This window comes from Hydra viridissima, unplaced genomic scaffold (genome assembly GCF_058129835.1).
Source record: "Hydra viridissima isolate aposymbiotic clone 2 unplaced genomic scaffold, HvirCarnegie_v1 scaffold_1, whole genome shotgun sequence".
Taxonomy (NCBI): Eukaryota; Metazoa; Cnidaria; class Hydrozoa; order Anthoathecata; family Hydridae; genus Hydra; species Hydra viridissima.
Window position 1 is genome coordinate 17190197 of NW_028324300.1, and position 23205 is coordinate 17213401.

A 23205-nucleotide genomic window follows, 5' to 3' on the forward strand; every position below is an offset into this window, starting at 1 on the left:
TTCATAAGGGATAGTATTTCAGTTTTTTAGTTAGAATACATTTTGAATAGATTTGAATTATAATCTAGTAGCAGCTGCATTGTAAAAAAAATCTATTCTAGTAAAGAAAAAACAATAAAGCTATCATTTTATTTTTATCAAGAAAAATTTAGAAAGTAAAGCAGAATTTCAAGCTTGAAATTATGCTGTGGATATGAATGTAATATCAAATGTAAAAACAAGGCGTTCAGTTGAACATAACAACTTTAACTCCCCCTCTCTCTCTCTCTCTCTCTCTCTCTCTCTCTCTCTCTCTCTCTCTCTCTCTAGTTCTTAAATAGATTTATATAAATTGCGCGTTCAAATGAACAAACCCAGAAACATCGCTTTTTTATGATAAATGAGTTTTTTATATTTAAGTTTTACTTCTCACAACAAAAAAAATTAAGTTTTGTTTTGTTTGTAGCCGTAAAAGTTTAAATGAATGCTTTTATACATATATATATTATTATATATATATTAACTTTTATATATATATATATTATATATATATATTAACTTATTATATATATATTAACATATATTATTTATATATATATTAACTATGCTAAATTTTTATCAATATTCCGTCAGAATTGATTACAGCGGCTTCCGCACATAGAGATTTATTAAATTTTTATTTTTACGGGAAGCTAATTTCCTCTTACGGAAGTTTTTACTTATGTATAGAAAAAGCTAACAATCAATTCCAGGATTTTATTTGCTTCTGTATAAGCAACTGTGCCTTTTCGTGTCGCGCTCCTGCAATAAAATATCAATACCTTCTATAGAATATCAATACCTTCAATATTTTTTAAAACTAAAAATACAAAATGGAAAAATTTCCAAGAACTTTTATATTTCTAGTTCATGTTAAAAAATTAAATTACAGATAAATTTAATTACTAAAATGAAGCTTTTTACAGCTTTTGTAATGAACTAAAAATCTTTGCAAAAATAGTTTGTTCGCAGTGTTCGTGTGCTCAACGTGAACTCGAATTTGCTAATTTGCCAAACTTAAAACAGTGAATATAACCTTCAGTATTTTCCATGGGTTTCCAAACTTCTCGTGCTATTTGATTTTTATTTGCATTTGTTTAAAAATATAGTTTCAAAGTGTGACCCAACATCAGTGCCGAGTTCAACTTTAGCAGCAGTTTTTTTACAAGGATAGAAACACCAAAAAATTTCATTCGTCATCTGTAATTCTTGTGATTAATAAGAAACATTTCTCGAAAGAACGAGTTACTATTGATGAAACCTAATAACTTGTTAAAAACTATGGAAAAACACCTATTTCGATTTTCAGTAGAATTAACGAAGACCAATCAATTCGACGAATATATAAGGATTTAAAGAAGAATAGTTTTTTGAAAATAAGTTATGAGTCCTAGTAGTCGGCGTTCACTCGTAAACATACGCACAGTGAAAGAAATTATTTCACTCCTGTAACCAATGATCAGATTACAAGTTGCAAAGTGTTACGATTATGTATAAACCAACTGTTAAACAATTGAAATATTGTGTGCGTTTTTCTATTTGTTCTTACATAGTCGTGACTAGATAATTTACAACGAACTAAAAAAGATGCAATTATTAAGGTTTTTAAAAAGGTATGTTTTTGAAGTAGGCACAGCTATCTAATTGACTAGTTAGTTAGAAGGCATCGAACTAAAGACAGCTGGGAATGACTTCAATTGACTTTTATGCAAAAAATAATATGAAACTTTCCTAATCAATTCCAATTCAAGGGGAATAAAATATATTTTCAAAGTGAAGTAATAAACAGTAGATTGTAAGCGCAAAAACAAACATCGAAATCTATCAGAGATATTTTTTACATTATGAAAACACGAAATACGGCAATTAAAAGAGAGGCTGATCGTAATTAAAAAATATAAAACGCTTTTATTTCAGAAACTGAAATAAAAGTCTGCCTCATAATTATGAATGACAAGAAGAGTTAATTTATGGCTGTTCCGCAATTTTACTAAAAGGTAAAGAACTTCGCAGATTTAAAGTCATCTATAAGATATGAATACAGTATTATATATTTTTGAGCAGTGAAAATGTTGTGGGTAAGTTATCATCTTTTAGTATTTGCTTTAAGATTTTCTAAACTATTGATTCTAGTAACAGTTAACTAACTAGTAAAGTTCAAGAAAGAGTTTTAAATTGAGATATCAAATGACTTCTCAAAGATACTATTGAAGATTAACAACACTTTTAAAAAAGCTCACAAAGGAATAATATTTGCAATATTAAAAATGAGGCAGTTGTTAGTAACACTTAGTTTCCGAACCAGAAAACTTAAATTTAACTCGTGATATTTTGCATAACAATTTGAGGAAGTGAAATCAGATTTTTAACCTAATTAAGAGTGAAAGTGGAAATTGGATTTAAGAACAATTAAGTAGAAATAAATAAATTAAGAACGGGTTAATAAAAGAAAGGCAAACAAAGATTCTAATACCTTTCAAGTAACCTTTTACTGTTAAAAAGTTGTTATGAAGTTTAAAAGTTGTTAATTTAATAATTCATCTGCTTAATAAGTTGGTAAACTTAGAAGTTGGTTACTATCCATCACTGGAAGTTGACTTCATTCTTTTCAAAATGTTTCCGATTTACTTTAATACTCATTTAAAAAACGTGAAATTGACTCCTTGAAAACGTTTAAATAGCCTTTAGGAGATATCATAAAGCATATGTGATCGAAGAAGAGTGTGACGAGTAAGTGATAGAAAGGTATTTCTTATTTTTAAAAGTTTTGTGTTTGACAATTCGCGAGGTTAGAATTATTTTGTTCTATCTCCAAGTTTAAACGTTGGGAGAAAGTTTTCGATTTTTTCTAAAAGTAAAAATTGTTTAAAGTTTTAGCTGTAATTTTTAAAAAAATAACAACTTATGCTTTAAATAATTTGTTTAAGCAAATTATTTAGAAAAAAATGTGTAAAATAAAGCGTGTTTTAAAAGTTATTATCACTAACTAAAATTAACAACTCATTTTCTCCCAACTTTTAAAACTGGAGATAGAACAAAATAATTCTAACCTCGCGAATTGTTTCTTGATTTTTTAAGGAGTATTTCAAAATTACTGTAACTTAATATCAAGAATCTTAGAACAATAATAAAGGTAACCATGTTAAGTAGATGTTTAGCTGTTTATGATACTTTATTTTAATTTTGTTCACTGTACTAATAAACCAAGAGAACGTGTTTATGACAGTAATGATAAATAAAAGTTTTTGTTAATTTCATTTATTTTTGTAAGTAATCCAGTCAACTACGTTAAATTACAGGTGAATAAAAGATTTTACATCTCTTTAAGAAATTTTCCAAAATTTGAAACTTATAAGAAATTCAATTTATATGCCATGAAATTCTGTTTCCGAAATTGCACATTACAGTAGCATATGTAGAAATTATAATGAGATCCATAAACATTTTTTAAAAAATCAACAAGTGTTTTTTAACGCTCAAGCTTCAATGTTCAACTGAAATCCACGTTCATTTTTTATTATAAACACTTTTGTTTTTGAAAACTTTTCCAGTTATTTGAAAGATGATAGCAAATATAAAATAAACATAACTTAAAAATGGGTTTCATTTATAACTAGGTAATCTTAACATGGTTTTACATTAAGAAGTAGAGATATTAATATTTTTTCTACTATAAAATTATACATGCCACATCAAAAGCAACATTAACTTAAAACTTTATATTTAGAAATTTTAAATTGTTTTCCGAAGTTCTGAGGACTATTGAAAATGAGTTTTACGGTAAGCAAATTTACTTTTTAATATAGTATTATTATATAGATAAATTTTCTTGGAGAATCAGATATTATTAAATTTCATTACTTATCAATTTTTTATCATTACTTAACTGATTAATAATCAACTGAGTAATTATAAATCTGGTAATACCTGACAAGAAAATCTAAAATAATAAAGGTTTTAGATCACTTTAATATTTTCAAAAATTCAGTGCAGTATTCACTATTATCTCATCATAAGTTGTTACGTCACTAATTTATAAATTTAGCATAATTAAACTCCAAACGTTATTATTACTGATTTATATTACAGCTTGTAAAAGATGTTGCTGAAACGGACTGCATAAAAAACTATGAAGTATTTGATATGCCTATAAACTTGGTTTCCAAAATAGGTGAAGGAACATCAGCTTCAGTCTTCAAGTATAACTTAGGAAACAAACAAACGGCCGTGAAGTTGATTAAAACCCAATTTTCTCAAAGAAAAACAATGCTAATTGCAAAAACATTAAAAAAACTACAACATAAAAATGTTGTAAACTTTCTAGGTTATTCTGTAAGGCCAACCGCTTTGTTTTTTGAATTATGCGCCACTAACATTGAACAAGTGGAAGTCAATGATCTGTCTCAGCTGATTAATCTCCTAAATGAAGAGAAAACTTTTTTATTTCAACAAAGATAAGATTTTCTTTTACAAATGTCAGAAGGAATTGAATATTTGCACGAACACAATATAGTTCATAGAGATATCAAGCTTTCAAACATTTTAGTGACAGGGCATCAGTACAATGTAACTTTAAAAGTCAGCGACTTTGATGACTTTGTTGATATAAAAGCAACAGTTACATGTAATATGAGGAAGCCCAACAATCAAGGAATGACCCTTGCTTAGACAAGTCCTGAACTGTGTAATTGTGAGGTGGAATTTCCAAACAAAAAGTCCGATATGTACGCTCTTGCACTAACTGCGCACAGTGGAGTATTTGTATGACAAAACCGCTCAAAAGTCAAAAAATCAAGTTCGCATAAAAGTCTTATTAACTTTATTATTTTCAAGCTAGATAATTGCTTCATTAGATTATGTAACAGAAAATTCTTCTCGATTTTTCCTTTTGTCGTATTTTTGTTCAGAACGTGGCGTTGTTATTTGAAATTTCGTGGGAAAAAAAAATTCAAAAATTTGTGACATTTGCTATTGCAGCTATTATTATAATATTGTTCAGTTTTGAAAAAATAAACGGCTAATTATGGCAGAGGAAGGTATGACCTATATTTTAAAATAAAATTACATTAAATTTCTGTAGTTATTGTGCATAATATAAAGCGTTTTTATGATGGACTATTTGAGTTTTAATTTTCATATAAAATTATAATGTAATAATGTTTTTGTTAACAAGTATGGTCTTGTCGAGTTATAATTTTTTTACGAGCAATAACTATAGGCTGTAAACAATCAGATACTTTTGTAAAATTATCCGCCAACGTCCGCCACTTTTTATATTAACGCTTCAAAAATAGTGTGTAGACCATTTCGTAATATACACAATCTCGTAAAACGTCTTGAAATAGCTATAAAATAAATTCTTGTTGTCTAATTTTTGAATATTTTTGTACAAACTTAACCAAACTACGTAAATCTTAAATTGTATCTAATATATTAGACTATCAAACTATAAAATCTCAAAAAATATATATATATCTTATTTGTCTTTCATTAAGGTCACACCACTATGTATTTACTGATTTTATTATTTATCATGTAGATTCGACAGAAGTCAAAAAGTTGTTCACTAGAAGAGAGTTGTATGAAATAATGAAAGATTGTAAAGGTAAAAAATTTGATGAAAAGTTTTCGTTGTTAGAAGAACACCTTATAACAGTCATGAAATATCCAATAGATCAAAAAAGTACCATAACAAGAATTTTAAAATTCTTTAAGAGTGATTTCAAGAAAAGATGGATAGCTGCAAGTTATAAACAAGAAAGTTTTATAAAAAACAATAAACAATGGCTCAAATCAAACATCGAGCTACCTTATTGGTCAATAAACATTCGACAGAAACCTGGACGACCATCAAAATCATTTATAGAACTAAGTGATTGCAGCAAGCGTCGAAAAACTATGGATTTGCGCAAACAGGTCTCTGTTGATGAGTTGACGTATGCAGCCAGAATGAGCCAGCACACTTCAGGAAATACTGATGTTTCAAAATTTATTAAAGAAATTACGGCCACGCCTACCAGAGCAAAGAAATACCGAAAAGCATTTAACTCTGCTTTTAAAAAAGTAACTGTCAATAAATTAACACCTCAAGAGGCACTGGCACTGTTTGTAGAAGGCGATTTTACCAGAAAACAGTGGGAACTTATTCAAAGTAGAAACAAAAGTGTCTACCCCTGCTACTCAATAATACAACAAGCCAAAAAAGAATGTTACCCTAATAAGGAATCGATACAAGTAACCGAAACAACAGCTGAAATTCAACTACAAGCATTACTTGACCACACTACATTACGCTTATATAAATATGTCTCAGAGGTTGTAGAAAAGTGTTCAATTGAAGAAAAGAAAAATATGGTTTTAATATCAAAATGGGGCTGTGATGGATCGCAACAAGCAAAATTTAAGCAAAAATTTCAAAACAACACCGACAGTGATGCAAATATTTTTCAAAGTTCTTTAGTACCTCTGAGAATGATTGTTAAAATTGATGGCCAACAGGAAAAAATTATATGGCAAAACTCAGTCACCTCATCTCCAAGGTTCTGCAGGCCCATGCGAATACGTTTCATTAGTGAATCTAAAGACATAACAATGGACGAGATAGAGCACGTAAAAAACCAAATAAGGAATCTCAGGGAAACAAGGTTGCCCAATGAAATTGGAAAAATAAAGCATACCTTGCTTTTTACAATGGTAGATGGTAAAGTGTGCAACGCTGCAACTGATACTACATCAACTATGAGGTGCTACATTTGTGGACAAACATCGAAAGATTTTAATAAATTGATTAAAAAAGAGCCAATCAATACGGAAACCATCTCATTTGGACTCTCGATTCTTCATGCAAGGATCCGCTTTTTTGAATTGCTTCTTCATTTAGCTTATAAAATACCTTTACAAAAGTGGCAAGCTCGATCAGACGAGGAAAAAAAAATTGTCAAAGAAGCAAAGAAGAAAATACAAACATCCTTCAAAGAAGAATTAGGGCTTCAAGTAGATATACCTAAAGCAGGGTTTGGAAATACGAATGACGGCAATACGTCAAGAAGATTTTTTTCAAACCCGGAATTATCTTCACAAATAACTGGTGTTAACTTGGATTTGATAAAAGGCTTACACGTTATTCTTGAAGTCATTTCAAGTGGATATAAAATTGATGCTGTTAAATTCGACGCTTTTGCTCATGAAACTGCTAAACTGTATATCAATCTGTATGGTTGGTATCCCATGTCTCCAACCATGCATAAAGTTTTGATGCATGGTGCCGAAGTAATAACTCATGCAATCCTCCCTATCGGCCAGTTATCCGAGGAGGCAGCTGAAGCCCGAAACAAACACTTTCGGCAGTACAGACAAAATTTTAGTCGAAAGTTTTCTCGTATCGACTGCAATACAGACGTATTAAATAGGCTGCTATTGAGTTCAGACCCATACATAAGTAGTTCTAGATCAAAACGGCATAAAAAAACGTTGCCTTTTTCCAAAGAAGCAGTCAATATGATGATCTCAGCATGAAGCTTTGATAAGCGAATATGTCTTTTTGTTAATAATAAATTACTCTTTAAAAAATTTTATTTTTTTAATTAAACATTTAATTTTAATAAAACTCTGTGTTTTAAACTAATAAAGCGAAAAAAAATTCATAAAATATTTTTGAGCGGTTTTGTCATACAAATACTCCACTGTGCTGCGTTTGAGCTTTTTAGCAGTTTTTCCACAGCATGGCATGGTGTCATACCATTGTTTAAAGATATACTTTTGCTTGATGCAATCAAATCTGGAGAACGACCAAACGTAAGCCACATTACCGGTTTATATACGGAAAATACAATTAATGTGGTTAAAGTTACTTACCTGATCGAGACTACATGGCAAGACAATCCAACGGCTAGACCAACCATATCTGAGGTAATAAGAAAAGAAAAACTTTAATTTCACTTTGACTTTGAAATTTAGATATAAAAATATACTAAAGATATATATAACAAGCTCATTAAAAACATTTTTTTTAGTGGAAAGAAACAGTGTCAAGTATAATAACATCTGTCATGGTAGGTGACCTTTCATGTTTTAGCTATAGCATTAACAAACATTTTTATTGCAAACTTGTAATTTATTTATTTCAAAAGTTGTTTTTTTAATATGCATCCTCACATACCTATTCGTTAAAAATAGACTTCCACGCCCACCTTTATACAAGGCTAAAAATAAAACTTCTGAAAATTTATTTCATGCAATGTGAGAGTAACTGTAGTACAATATTCCAAATGTTATTTAATGCAGTTCATTATAAATACTTATATTGAATTAGGGTGCACCAATACAAGCAAGTGACATAAATACATCAATATTGCAGGTTTGTTTTATTTTTTTAAATAAAACATGTAAACAAGAAAACTTGGAACTTCTACAGACTTTTGAGTAATTCACTTTTAAAGAAGTAGTTCTGAAAATAACCCTTCAATAGCACACAACTTTCTTCCAAACTATATCAAAAATACAATTATAGGTATCAAGTAGCATTCAGCCATATCATGAAGAGAAGATAGTAAATAAAAGTCAGGTAACAAACCCATTAGGTTACTAACTCAACAATGATAACAACAAAAAGCATTTATATAACTTAGTCTTAAGTAATTATCATTATAATATTTATAATAATTAAAATATATATTATAATAAATATAATAAACTTTATATTAAAATTTACTTTTGCTGTAGAATTTTATTCATATAAATGCAGAGGGAAACAAAACAACATTTTGACTGTCCTGTGTTTTTATATTGTAAATAGCAAGCCAATTTTTTAGGAGAAACTCAGTGATTCAAAATTATAATTTCAGAGAAAACGAATTTCTCCAATTGAGGCAGCAAAGCACTATATATCATTAAAGGAAGATCCAAGTTATTTAAATAGAGAATTTATTAACCAAACAAAAGGTCAGAAAACTTGTCAGAAAATATATTTCTACAAACTTTCTAATGTAAAAAAAATATCAGAATGAAATATTACATAATAGATATCAAATATGGTTTTAATTGTATAGGTTTTGGAGTGTTTGCATGCAAAAGCTTAAAAAAAGGAGAACTCATAGTAGAATATAGGGGGGATTTCGTTGCAAAAAGCACACTGGAAAATAAAGAAAAGTTATACAAAGAAACAAATGCTGGCAGTTATGTTAATGACTTTTTACACAAAAATTCTGAATACTGGTACTTAACTAATTTTTATTCTAAAATTCATCTAAATTTTATGTTTTCTTTATTTATATTGATATTCTTTTTAAACGAAAAATTTTTATTTAGCATTGATGCAACTCCATACAATGAATACTTAGGACGTTATGTTAATGACTCAAAATACTTTGCAAATGCATACATGAAAAAAGATTTTGCATTGTGATGTTCCTCATTTATGTTTATTTGCTTTGAAAGACATTTGTGTTGGTGGTGAAATTCTCTACTTTTATGGAGTTGATAATCTAAAGTGGCATGCTGAGGTAATTTTTGTTTTCTTCTCAAGTTTTACCAACTTATTTTTATATTTTGCCAATTATTTGCATTCCCTGGTGATTTACTTAAAATGTTACTAAAAAAAACTATTTTTTAATTCAGGAATTTCAAATGAAGACAGAGCAAAAAAGAATATCAAAGGTAAAAAAACCTTTTAAAATTTTTATGCACTTTTAATAAGATAATAACTGTGAGCACAAGGATTTAAAAATACCCTAATAAATTGTTTTATAACAAATAAAGTTTGCTGCACCCTACCTCTAAAACCATTTTCACATTGTTAGACCTGTTATTTTTTTAGGGCTATCATAAAATAAACTTTTTTTTTCTTCACAAGGATTAATAATAACTTGAGTGAGAAAGATTTATTTTTGAGAACAATTTACTGATTTTTTTAGTTCTTAAGTTAATTTTTGATTTTGAAGTATTATTTTCTTGTTATCTCAAAGTCATTTTTAAAAAACAAGATATTTTTGAATTTTTTTTATATTCATGTTATATTTACTCCTGTTACTAAAAAAGTATAATCAAAAAGTGTTTATTGTATATGTAATTTTTCAATCTAAATATTTGTTGTTTTTTTTTCAATAAAAACAAAATTGATCATTTTGTTTTTATTGAAAAAAAAACAAATATTTAGATTGAAAAATTACAAAGACCAAAAAATGGCATAGAACCAGTTGAGAAAAGCGCACAGTTAGGTAAAGACAAAGAGGTCAGAAGTGATGTACAGTTTAATAAAGTCACAAAATTGGCAGCTACAGATTGTGATGAAAAAGACAATATTCAAGTAAATATTTCTAAAAAAAGGCTAAATGAATATATAACAAACATACATGATATTATTATTTAAAAACAAAATTTTTTTGAAAAAAAGAAAAACTTCCTTCAAATCTTTTGCAACATACTTATAACAGATTCATTATTTTAATTATATTACTTCTTGTATTTAATCTTAAAGGTTAATCTGATGTACTCTTACCCTAAAAATATTCTTAATAAAGTAAGGATATTTTAAATATAGGGAGTAATATTTTTAAAATGTAGTATTTATAAGCAAACTCAAACTCATAATGAAAATTCAAAAGATATTTGACTAGATTTCTACTTTGATTTTATTAATTCTATTCTTTTTCAATTGTTATTATACTTTTTTCAACATTGGTTTTGGCTAGTGATTTTATCAATTATCAAAAAAGAAACAGAAAAAGAAAAAACATCTTTTTATTTTATTTACAATAGATTTTTTCATCAATCACCCAAGAACATCAAAGTGAAAAAGAGTCTTTATCCCAAACTCCACAGGTATACTGCTTTTGTAAATAAATTCATGCTTTTTAATATTTGAAGATTGATTAAAACTAATTAATCATTTGAGAACAAAAATATTCAGCATTTCAAACTTTAATGGAATTATTTTATGTGCAATAAATGATATAAATTTTTAAATATTTAATTTAAAGACCTGTGATGAAGAAAGAATTGGTACTCTAGAAAATGAAGGCACATCAAGATCAGATTCCAGTGAGGTATGTGAAGTGTTAACTTTAATTTACTACCACTTTGCATTTATGATATGATTTGATTTAAACAAAGATACTAATTATTTTTTTAGGATGACATTGATTTTGAAGCTCTTAACTACAACTTAGTTTTAGAGGTAAATTTATTATTTTATTTGTTAAGCTGAAAACAATTTTTAATACACAAAATGTTTTTAGTGTCATTTAATTTAATATTTTAAATGTTATTTGATTATACATAACTTTTCCATGTTTAAAGTGATCAAAATCAAATTAAGTTTATTGCTTTTTAATTTATTTTTGATTAATGTAGCAAATATCTTAATCACATTTGTTTGCAGATATCCGATATTAAAAATGCCAAAATAGCTTCAAAATTATATTAAAAAAAATTTAATTATATAAAAATTAATTTGTGGTGTGGGAATGAACCAATGCAAAAATCTCCAAAGATAAACCAATTGCATTTTAAAAGCATTGATCACGTAAAATCTTCCCTAAAGAACTTATGCACAAAAGTCATCCAGAAGTTGAAGTTGCATTATCAATTAAATCAAAAAAAGAAAGAGATGAAGCTTTTGGAATGTTTAAAAGAAAATGTATTTTGGAAGTCAATGTAGCTGAAGCTGGAAAAGCGGAACCAAAATATGAAAGAGAACGAGAGGCTCAGAAATACAAGGAAATTAGTTATTGCAGTCAATGCCTTGTGTTCATTTCAAAACGATTCTGGCACAATCATGTGAAGTCGTGTCAAAAACACTCATGTCAAAAAGTTCTTCCTGTTCCAGTGGGGCTTCTATGATTACCTGAAGAAGCAAGATTAAGTGAAGAATTTAAAAAACACATTTTATCACATTTTCGAACAGACAAAATTGGTAAGATTTGCCTAAGAGACATAACAATTCTTAAAATTGGTTCAGTTTTTTATGATAAAGAAAAGAGGAAACTTGATAGTTATGGAGGCAAGGAGCTCTGTCAGAAATGCTATGAGACAATTAGCACATCTTTATAATTTATTTTTACACCAAAAAAACTTACCAACACAAAGTAAAGATTCTAGTAGTATGTTTTTGGGCTCTAACTTCTTTGCCTTAAGAGAAGCAATAGATATTTTTACAAAAAAGGCAGATACAGGGATCAAAGCTGGTTTAAAACAAAATTTATTTTATTTAATAAAACATGCTGCAAAAGTTCTTAAAGCATTATATTTATCAGAAGCAAATGACAGTGATGCTAGTGAAACTGACAAGTTTGTTAGTGTTTTAGAAATGTGGGAGGACTTTATCTTTGGAGATGCCACTTAACAACTAAATAAAAACCAAAATGTAAAATCCCGTAAACCATCTGAACTTCCAGTTGAAGAAGATGTGATTGCTTTTCGCAATTTTGTAATTACAAAAATGGCAGATTTAGCAAAAGATTCCTACCAATGGTTTGACTCTGAATGTTTTGTTGAGCTTCGGGATTGTGCGTGTGCAAGACTTACATTGCTAAATTCTAGAAGAGGTATGGAATTACAACTATTGTTTTTTATATTATTAAATAAATTCTAAAATAATATCAGCCATTAACATCATATCATTTCAGGATGAACTACTTCCATATAACTTGCATAATCTTAGTTTGTTATAATTACAAATACAATTTTATCTAAGCTTAAGAATAAAAAAATTAGAGCTTGTAACTGATGTTAATGTATTTTTAAATAGTGTTAATTGAGCAATATAATCTTGTGGTTTTTTACTATAAAAGATATTTTGTAAAACATAAAGGTTTTCAACTAATAATTGTGAGATTGACACAAAAGCTTGTTGTTCTCACAACCTTTGTGGCTTTAAAATCTGTTTACTTGATTTTTTATGTTATTTGTATACAAGATTTTTTTTTAAAACCTATGCCTACTTTTTAAATGATATAAGAAGGTCAAGAATTATAACACATGATTAATAAATCAATAGTTTCTGCTAAAAAAAAAAAAAATTAAACAAGAATCCTCATAAGACAGTATTTGAGATGATTTTCTTTGATTGAAATAAAATTGTTCTTCGAATTGAATATTAACAGATTTAAATCGTACAAAGAATTAATTATATTGGTAAACTAAACAAACCTAGTAGATTAAACATATCAAATGGTAGATCATTATTATAAATATATGGCAAAACTATAAAGGCTAAGTATCAATAAATATCTTTTTTTTTTTTACACTTTTATAATAATAATAATAAAAGTAATAGTTATATTAATAATAATTATTATTATTATTTTTCTTTTAATGTATTTTATTTAATAATATCATTATAACTTTATATATTTTATATAATATTATTTTTAATATTACTATTTATTATTATTATTATTTTTATTATTATTATTATTATTATTATTATTATTATTATTATTATTATTATTATTATTATTATTATTATTATTATTATTATTATTATTATTATTATTATTCTTATCTATAATATAATTCCTACAGAAATGCTTAATGTTTAACATTTAACGTCGTTTCGTCATTAGTTCCTAGGCTTTGAACTAGTTACTAGGCTTTTGAAAAGCGCGTTCTTCAAATGCAAGCGGCCATTTGAGAAAGATCTTTTGAGCGAGTTAAAACTTTTTTCCTTTTGGAATTTAATTATTAGTTTAGATATATTACATAAAGAATCATCTTAATCAATTATATATCATATTATAATTGAAGTAAGTATATGAAATAGTTATATACACATTTTTATCAGATAAAGTAGAAAGAATTAAAATTTTTATTAGATAAAGTAGAAAGGATTTAAAGTAGAAAGGATTTTAATTTTTTAAATCGTTTAGATTTTGTTTGGTTTAGTTTTTCTTTTAGCAGTTTTATTTTTATTATTTTATTTTTTAGAAAGAAAATAGGGGTATGGATGTTATTTAAAGTTATACTAATGCTATTTCCATAAAAGGGTTATTACTACTTTGAAATTTCTGTGATGCTATTAACTATTTTTGTTCTTTTTTAGAAAATTTAGAAAAATAAATTAAAATTTTGTGCCAACACTGACAACGCATGTTACATGTTAATGTATGTAAAGGTTAAATTTTGTTATGAGGATTACAGTTCTTATGAAAAAAAAAAAAGAAGGTAAAGAGTATTGTTTGTAAATATATATTTTGTTTACTTTGAATCTTTTTAAATTTTCTCGCATCATTTTTAAAATTTTTGTTTGCACACGTTTATTGTTTGCATATATGCTTTTTTGATATGTGTGTATGTGGTAATAAGTGCTTTATAGTTGTTTTATCAATGTGTTTTTATAATAATGTCAAGTATTTTTATTGTTTGTGTATGTGTTAATATGTGTTATATAATTGTTTTAAAAATGTGTTTAAATATGTATATAAAGTATATATTTAACCTTATATACTTATTTAAACGTGTTTTCAAAGTGCTTTGACTTAGTAAACGTGTAGAGCAAGGTTTGTCAATTTTGCCAGCCAAGTGATGTACTTTTAACAGAGGGTTACACAATAGTGTTTAGTGTCAAACTGTTACTGCTTTAGGTCAAGCTGTTTTCAAGCCTTTATTATTAAAGATTATTCTAAAAATACATAATAATGTATTATTATAACATTTTGCGTAATGTTGTTATTTATGTTTTGTTATATATGAATGTTACCTTACTTAAGTTATATTATAGATACATATTATATTAACTTATGGTGTGTGCTATTGTTGTGTGTTGTTGCTGTGGTGTTTTTTTTGTTATCTTTTGAGTTAATAGACATTTGGCTTATCTTCGTGTTGGTGTCTATTGTTAAAAATGGTAAATAGGTAATTTTTTTTAAAAATCACTGCTTTTAATCATTCACTAAAAGCCAATACAAGTTATTTTGCCATAAATACAATTTGTTTTATCTCTATTTCATTTTTTGTCTTTAGCGCTGTTTACTACATGATTTTGCTATAAATATTTTGGAATCATGATGTTCCAGCATAAATTATTTTGTAAAAGCTAACATAAAATAATAATATTTTACAACTACTACTCTGGTAAATCACAACAGCTTTTCTCTATAAGGTACATTGATTTTCATTTTTTGTATGTAATATTTTTCTTATTTATTTACTTATTCGTAGAGATGAAATTAATAATCAACAAAATGCAAGAAATGCAGCTCGACAAGCAGCAAATAATGAACCCAAATGAGGAGAGCTTGGTTAGGCGAGTTAAAAATAATCGTCGCAGAAATGAAAGAAATAGGCTAAGGCGAGATGAAATTAATAATCAACAAAATGCTAGAAATGCTGCTAGATACGAAAGAATGCATTGTATAGCAAGAAGTAATACTATTTCAGATTATAATTATTTAGGAGAAATGAATTATATTTGTCAGCATTGTGGTGCTAAGAAATTTCTTGATGAAACACATTTTTTATGTTGCCATAATGGAAAGGTAGTTTTGTTGCAACCTTCATCATTTCCACAAGATTTAGAAGATTTATTTAAAGGAAACTATACAGATAGAAATGCCAATCTGAATTTTTTAAAATATATTAGAAATTATAATGCCTGTCTTTCTTTTGCTTCATTTGAAGCTAATGTAGTTCAACCCATGAATCATGGGCCGCCATGTTTTAGAATATGTGGTTAAGTTTTTCATCGTATAGGTAATCTAAGACCAAATCAAGATGTTCTGCCGACATATTGTCAACTATACATCTATGATCCACTTGCAGCAGTAAATTTTAGAATGCAACAACGTGGTAATGATCTTTGCTTAAATGATTTAATGTTTCGATTGCAAACTATTGTTAGTGAAGAGAATCCATTTGCTCTTGCATTTAAAAACATGGCTGAAGTGGAAGATGAAGAAATTCGTCGAGCAGCTCTAGAAGGTCGCTCAGTGTCAGTTGTAAAAATGTCTTTACTTGAAGGGCAAGATAGACGTCGTTATAATCTCCCTTCACATAATGAAGTTGCAGTTGTATTTGTTGGTGAAGATGGTGCACCACCTGCTTCCAGGGAAGTTGTTATTTACCCAAGAGGTCAACCTCTTAAAACTATATCAAGTATGTCTGCCAACTTAGATCCTATGGTTTATCCTCAATTTTTTCCGAGGGGTGATGCTGGTTGGCATAATCAATTGGTTCACAACCCTGAACGTGCTACATTGGTTAGAATTCATGTTACATTATCTCAGTATTACAATTATAAACTTTCAGTTAGACAATTTTTTTCTTCACTCTTTTATGGCAAAAAACTGTTTCAGCAATATGCTGTTGATGCGTATGTGAAAATTGAAGGCCAGCGCCATGTTTTCATCAGAAATAACCAAAACAAACTGAGAAGCGAGCAGTATGATGTCTTACATGAACATGTAAACAACCTAGGAAATGATCATAATGTTAGACCAGGGCGTGTTGTAGTTTTGCCATCAACTTATGTAGGAAGTCCTAGAGCTTTAAAAGAAAACTTTGAAGATGCTATGGCTATAATTAAAAAGTATGGTAAACCAGATCTTTTTATTACTTTCACTTGCAACCCAAAATGGCGCGAGATAACTGAAAATTTATATCCTGGTCAGACAGCAAACGATAGACCTGACTTGGTTATTCGAGTATTTAAACTCAAATTAAATAACCTTCTCAATGACATTTTTAAGCACGGTGTATTAGGGAAAGTTGTAACACATGTTCAGGTTATTGAGTTTCAAAAGCGTGGTTTGCCACATGTTCATATTTTACTTCACTTTGCAAATGATGATTAGCTTGAAACAGCACATGATATCAATAATTTAATATCTGCAGAAATTCCAGATCCGATTGTTAATTGAGACCTTTATGACGTTTTTAAAGCTTGTATGATTCATGGTCCATGTGGCATACTGAATCCAAATTCTCCCTGCATGAAAGATGGTGTGTGCAGCAAAAACTATCCTAAAGAATTTACTACTAACACAGTAGCAGTTCATAATGGTTATCCACGCTATAGACGTTGTGATAATGGTTTGGTTATCAATATTAAAGGTAACAATGTAGATAACCGCTGGGTGGTACCTTACAATCCATGGTTATCAAAGAAATATCAAGCTCACATTAATGTTGAAGCTTGCATGTCTGTTAAGGCTGTTAAATATTTGTACAAATACATATACAAGGGTCACGACTGTGCCAATATCTATAATATAATTCCTACAGAAATGTTTAACGTTTAATGTTTAACGTCGTTTCGTCATTAGTTACTAGGCTTTGAAAGAGCGTGTTTTTCCGTTGCACACGGCCATTGGAGAAGGATCTCTTAAGTGAGTTGAAACTTTTTTCCTTTTGGAATTAAATTATTAGTTTAGATTTGGAGTTTAATTATTAGTTTAGATATATTACATAAAGAATCATATTAAGATAAATAATCATCGCTAAGATCATCTTATAATTGAAGTAAGTATATAAAATAGTTATATATACATTTTTATTAGGTAAAGTAGAAAGGATTTAAATTTTTATTAGATAAAGTAGAAAGGATTTAAATTTTTATTAGATAAAGTAGAAAGGATTTAAATTTTTATTAGATAAAGTAGAAAGGATTTAAATTTTTATTAGATAAAATAGAAAGGATTTTATTTTTTAAATCGTTTATATTTCTTTTGTTTTAGTTTTTCTTTTATCAGTTTTATTTTTATTATTTTTTTTTTTAGATGGAAAATAGGGGTATGGATGTTATTTAAAGTTATACTAATGCTATTTCCGTAAAATGGTTATTACTTCTTTGAAATTTCTGTGATGCTATTAACTATTTTTGTTCTTTTTTAGGAAATTTAGAAAAATAAATTAAACTTTTGTGCCAACACTGACATGGCATGTCACATGTTATTGCATGTAAAGGTTAAATTTTGTTATGAGGATTACAGTTCTTATGAAAAAAAAAGAAGGTAAAGAGTATTGTTTGTAAATATATATTTTGTTTACTTTGAATCTTTTTAAATTTTCTCGCATCATTTTTAAAATTTTTGTTTGCACACGTTTATTGTTTGCATATATCCTTTTTGATATGTATGTGTATGTGGTAATAAGTGCTTTATAGTTGTTTTATCAATGTGTTTTTATAATAATGTAAAGTGTTTTTTTATTGTTTGTGTATGTGTTAATATGTGTTATATAATTGTTTTAAAAATGTGTTTAAATATGTATATAAGGTATATATTTAGCCTTATATACATATTTAAACACATTTATTGTGTTTATAGTTGGTACATATGTTTATATTATGTTGTTTCAGTGTTTTTAAAGTGCTGTGACTTGGTAAACATCTACCTGAAAATCAATTATTGTATTTTAGAGAAGGAGCAGAACAAATGGCTTTAGATTGTGCAGCTCAACGTGATACGCACCTAATGGCATGGTTTAAGTTAATACTGAAAATGAAAGAGCATATTGCTATTCGTATGTAGACATTCCTTATCACTTTATATTTGATGATAAACATTGTAAATGGAAGGTTAGATAAAGGGGTGGTAATAAGGTGATAGTAAGAATGTATAAAGTTAATCCAACTGGAGAATTGTTTTTTCTTAGACTGTTACTTTTACAAGCAAAACGAGCAACATCTTGGGAGGATGTGCATACTGTTTATGGTATTGTCATTGAAACGTCTTGTGAAGCATGTGTTTTGAAAGGTTTGTTGCAAAATGACTCTGAATGGCAGAATACTCTTTCTGAGGCGGTTTTAACACGTATGCCAAAGCAAATTAGACAGTTGTTTTCAATTATTTTGACCTTTTGTGAATCTGACAATCCTTTACAACTCTGGAATACATGCAAAGCTTTTATGATGGAAGATTTCATTCACCGCTCAGTCCCACCTCTAATAGCTGAACAAGCTACTCTTCATCATATTGAAAAGATTATTAATCAAAGTGGTAAAATGCTGACTGATTATTCTGCCTGTTATTTTTGAGTTTATAGGCTTAAATCTAGAATATTTTGATGAAAATGTTTAACAACTGAAATAGTAGAATTGTGTATAAACACAACCAGCTGAAATAGTAGTATAAAATGTTCTTTGCATTGGCAATGGGTGCAGAAGTTTGCATTAACTGAAAATATGAGAGTACAAGATGGGGAAGGTGAATTTTCCCAATGGCTACTAAGACTTGGGAATGGAACAATACCTGTCAAAGAGGAGGATCCTTTTAAAGGATGCATTAAAATCAGTGCATTATTAGAGAAAATGAATTGATTGTTGAAAAGATTTTTGGAGATGCTGATCAAAATGATTAATCTAAACGCATGATTTTAACACAAACTAATGTTGATTCATTATCAATCAATGAAGAGTTGCTTGAATGTCTGCCGGGTAATGTCAAAACTTATTTATGTGCTGATCAAATTGATACTGATGACCTTAATGAAAGAAATAATTTTCCTGTTGAGTTTTTAAACAGCTTAACTCCATCAGGTATGCCACCTCATTGTTTAAAATTGAAAATTGGTTGTGTAATTATGCTGCTTAGAAATTTAGATCTCAAAGCTGGATTATGCTATGGTACTCAAATGAAAGTTTGTGCTCTTCAAAGTAGTTATATTGATACAGAGGTTTTGACAGGTGTTTCTGGTGGTAAACAGGTTTTTGTTCCTCGAATTCAGTTGGCTCCATCAGATTCTAATTTACCTTTTGTTCTGAAACGTTGTCAGTTTCCTGTCAAATTGGCTTATTCAATGATAATTAATAAAAGTCAAGGTCAAACATTTGATTGAGTTGGGGTATATCTCAAAAAGCCGTGTTTCTCTCATGGTCAACTATATGTTGCATGTTTAAGAACTGTTTTTCAAAATTGATAAACATCTTATTCAAGGTATGGTAGGTGAAAAGTGTTAAATAATGTTATATTTTTTTTATCATTTTAATATTTTTTTCATAGTTTTTGATAAATATACCTGTCATTTAATATGTTTATATGTGTTATAATATGTTTATTTGTGTTATATGAAATCATATCTGTTTATAGCTGTATCTATGTTTAAATTATGTTGTTTCCATGTTTTCAAAGTGGTGTGAGTTGGCATTAAATTGAGCAAGATTGATAACCTTACTAGCCAAGCGGTGTACTTATAGCAGAGGTGTGACTTGGCAGCATTTAGTGTCAGGCAGTGTTACTGTTTTAGAGCTAGGTTGTGTTGTCTAGCCTTTTTTAATTATTCTGGAAACACAATGTCTGTTAATGTTTAGCGTAATATGTATGGGAGAGTATGCAACCTTGATCTTTAAATCTAGGGTGTTTTAATGTCCTAAATTTGAAGTAATTGAATAACTAATATTGAACATAAAAACAAATATACTTTTATGTAGTTATATGTTTAGTAAAAAGATAAATATATAGTTAACTTTAAATTGGTTTTCTAGTTTTACCTTTCATATATTAATTTGGTATGTTATTTTTGCTGGATTTTAGGATCAAGGGTGTAAATATTCTATTGTTATGTGTTATTGTTGTGATTTTTGTGTTGATAGACTGCTTGGCTTACCTTCACGTTGGTGTCTATTGTTAAAAATGAATAATAGGTAGTTTCATTATTGGAACTACTGCTTTTATTTATTTACTAAAAGCCAAGACAACATTATGCTAAAAATGCAGTTTAGATCTTAATTTGATTTTTTTTTTTTTTTTTTATATTAGTATTGTTAATCCTTTTGCACGTCGAAACAGATTTTATAGATACATTTTCGATAAATGTTTATATTAACTGCCATGTCAAAATAGGTTACTATAAATAGGTAAATCGATTTTCAGTTTTTATGTGGTGTTTTTTTTTCTCTTAAAGATTTACGATTGACACATTTATACGATTTATAAAAACCTAATTACCTTTTATTTTAAATTTTTGTCAGTTAAAATGATATAAATATATGCAATTAGTTCAATTTTCTCTATTTTATGCTTAATAATTTGTTGTACGTAACTTAGGGGATCTTTTTAAACGGGGGGGGGGGGGGGTGAATATTGTAGTTTTGCGCATTTGTCAAATATCGAGTTACTTAAATTTTGTAAGGTGTTTAACTAATTAATTAGCTTAGTTTGCATTTGCAACACTTTTGAGGAAAGAAAAAATTCTTATGTATGTTAAATTCTTATATATATTAAAAAGAAAAAATTCTTACACATCTTGATCATTGTTTTACATTTTATTATTCTGATAAATGGTCTCCATCAAAAACTTGATTACTCTTAATAAAAATAACTCTATTCTCCTGACCACCATTAAGGCAAAAATGGGGAAGGGAGGTCCTTTACTAAAAACTATTGAAACAAAGAGGGCATATTTAAAAGGTCAGATTTGTGTTAGTAACTAAAAACGTATTGTTTTGAACTTAGCAATGTCGAAGAAAATGGTTCTGCCTTACACTGATATGACCTATGTCAGTTGTAAATTACTCAATTTTAAGTAATTGGTAAATTATTTTACCTCCGCATACTTTTTTTTTTAATTTTACAGATGGTTTAATTTTTTCAATTTAAAGGCGTTTTTCTGACTGGGTATTAGTTAAGGTTTCGCAACTTTAAATTGTGGAAAACAGCCACTATAAATTAACAGACCGACCATAACCCGTATTACGGGTTGCTTTTTGCTAGTTATTATTATTATTATCATTATTATTATTATTATTATTATTATTATTATTATTATTATTTTTATTATTATTATTATTATTATTATTATTATTATTATTATTATTATTATTATTATTATTATTATTATTATTATTATTATGAGTTTTTAAATATACAAAATATTATATAAATTAGAAAAACAAATAAAAGGATAATCCAAGTAGAAAAAATTAAAATTTTGAAGCTGTTTTTTTTTTATAAAAGTAGTTATATAAAACAAACTTTAAATTTTATATTTGCATTTTACATATAAGGTGGTGAACCAGCCAGTCTTCATCTTGATGAATACCAGCAAGCTATTGAAAACACATGGATAGACAAACAACGCTTGCTTGATCTAGATGAGATTGATCAAAAGCTAGTTATTCCTCCAGATACCCTTCCAGCATTAAAAATTATAGCTAATAGAGATATAAGAAGAGAGGTAAATATACCAGAAGGAAATAAGTTTTTATTTGCATGTACAAGAAATTCTGAAGGACATACATCTGGCTGGAATGCTGTTCATAGTGTCATTCAAAAATTAAATCTAAAAAAAACAGAAAACTTGAAAGCCACTACAAATTGACATAGAGTGAGTACATTATTTTCTGCCCTTGATTTACCTGAAATAGATAGAGCATTTTTTTTTAAGCATATGGGCCATTCAAAAGAAATAAATGAGAGCACCTGCCAAGTACCGCTTGCCTTGATGGAGATAACTAAAGTTGGAAGACATCTTAATTTTGACTCAAGTAGGTTTAACTTTTTATTATAATTTGAGAATTTATCAAATAGATGTTTGATGTAGGAAAAAGAGCACTTAAGCTCAGCTCTTAGAAAAAAACTAGAAAAAAAAAATATTTTAAAAACTTATATCTTTTTGATTTTATTTTCTTAAAAAAATGGAAGTTGTTCCAAGACACTTAGTGAGAGCTCAAGGTTTCCTCAAACTATTAATCTTGTATCTAACAAAACTGATGTTGAACCTAAAAATGACGTAGATAAAGCTTATGCAGATTCATCAGCTGAAAGCCAAAAAGGTAGTTTACAGTTTTTGTTGAAATTTGTGGTAAATTTTAAATAAAATATGAATAGCTTTAGTATTTTATGTTAGTTTTCTTAATAATATAAGAAAAAGTCTTTTTGCATAAATTTGTACAAAAATTCCAAACTTATGCAGAAATTTAAACATTTAAGAGCTGTTTTAATGTTTCTAAATTTACTGTTTTTACTTTAATTTCCATAATATCTCATAAATTTTATTTTATATTTTTGCTAAAAATTTTTTCATTTAATTCAGCTTTTAATAAATAAAAGAACTTTGTTTCAAAAGTTTTGCATTCTTATTTAAATTTTAACTACCTTTTGGAATCATGTAAAAGGTCAAAAATTACCTTAGTGTAACTGAATGATCTACAATCAAAATTTTAAACACTGTTCTTAATTTTACAAAAAATCATACTTTTCAACAATACTAAATTCTGACAGAATTTAGTATTGTTGAAAAGTATGGTTTTTTGTA

At 27.8% G+C, this 23205-nt stretch overlaps 3 protein-coding genes across 12 annotated transcripts; all 3 read left to right on the plus strand.

The window, feature by feature from the left end:
* The first annotated feature begins 4768 nt into the window (after positions 1-4768).
* Positions 4769-8070, plus strand: LOC149893642 (uncharacterized). The gene is made up of 3 exons (XM_090091742.1): positions 4769-5054; positions 5558-7926; positions 8031-8070. Exons 1-2 carry the CDS (start codon positions 5042-5044, stop codon positions 7531-7533), a joined length of 1989 nt encoding a protein of 662 aa, XP_089947868.1. The 5' UTR covers positions 4769-5041; the 3' UTR covers positions 7534-7926; positions 8031-8070.
* Positions 8071-9383: 1313 nt separating this feature from the next.
* Positions 9384-13034, plus strand: LOC149893643 (uncharacterized). Its single transcript, XM_090091941.1, has 7 exons — positions 9384-9518; positions 9634-9672; positions 10172-10321; positions 10774-10836; positions 10995-11060; positions 11147-11191; positions 12313-13034. Exons 2-7 carry the CDS (start codon positions 9643-9645, stop codon positions 12367-12369), a joined length of 411 nt encoding a protein of 136 aa, XP_089948067.1. The 5' UTR covers positions 9384-9518; positions 9634-9642; the 3' UTR covers positions 12370-13034.
* LOC149893644 (uncharacterized) lies at positions 11249-22125 on the plus strand. 10 transcript variants are annotated; one of them, XM_090091814.1, is made up of 9 exons: positions 11249-12560; positions 14057-14178; positions 15175-17339; positions 17730-17742; positions 17845-17963; positions 18371-18474; positions 18607-19886; positions 20082-20806; positions 21956-22026. In XM_090091814.1, exon 3 carries the CDS (start codon positions 15789-15791, stop codon positions 16803-16805), a length of 1017 nt encoding a protein of 338 aa, XP_089947940.1. In that variant the 5' UTR covers positions 11249-12560; positions 14057-14178; positions 15175-15788; the 3' UTR covers positions 16806-17339; positions 17730-17742; positions 17845-17963; positions 18371-18474; positions 18607-19886; positions 20082-20806; positions 21956-22026. The 10 variants fall into 10 exon arrangements, with proteins under 10 accessions (XP_089947940.1, XP_089947935.1, XP_089947913.1 ...); XM_090091809.1 differs by lacking the exon at positions 20082-20806 and having other exon boundaries at positions 21956-22125; XM_090091787.1 differs by having other exon boundaries at positions 18371-19886.
* The last annotated feature ends 1080 nt before the right edge of the window (positions 22126-23205 follow it).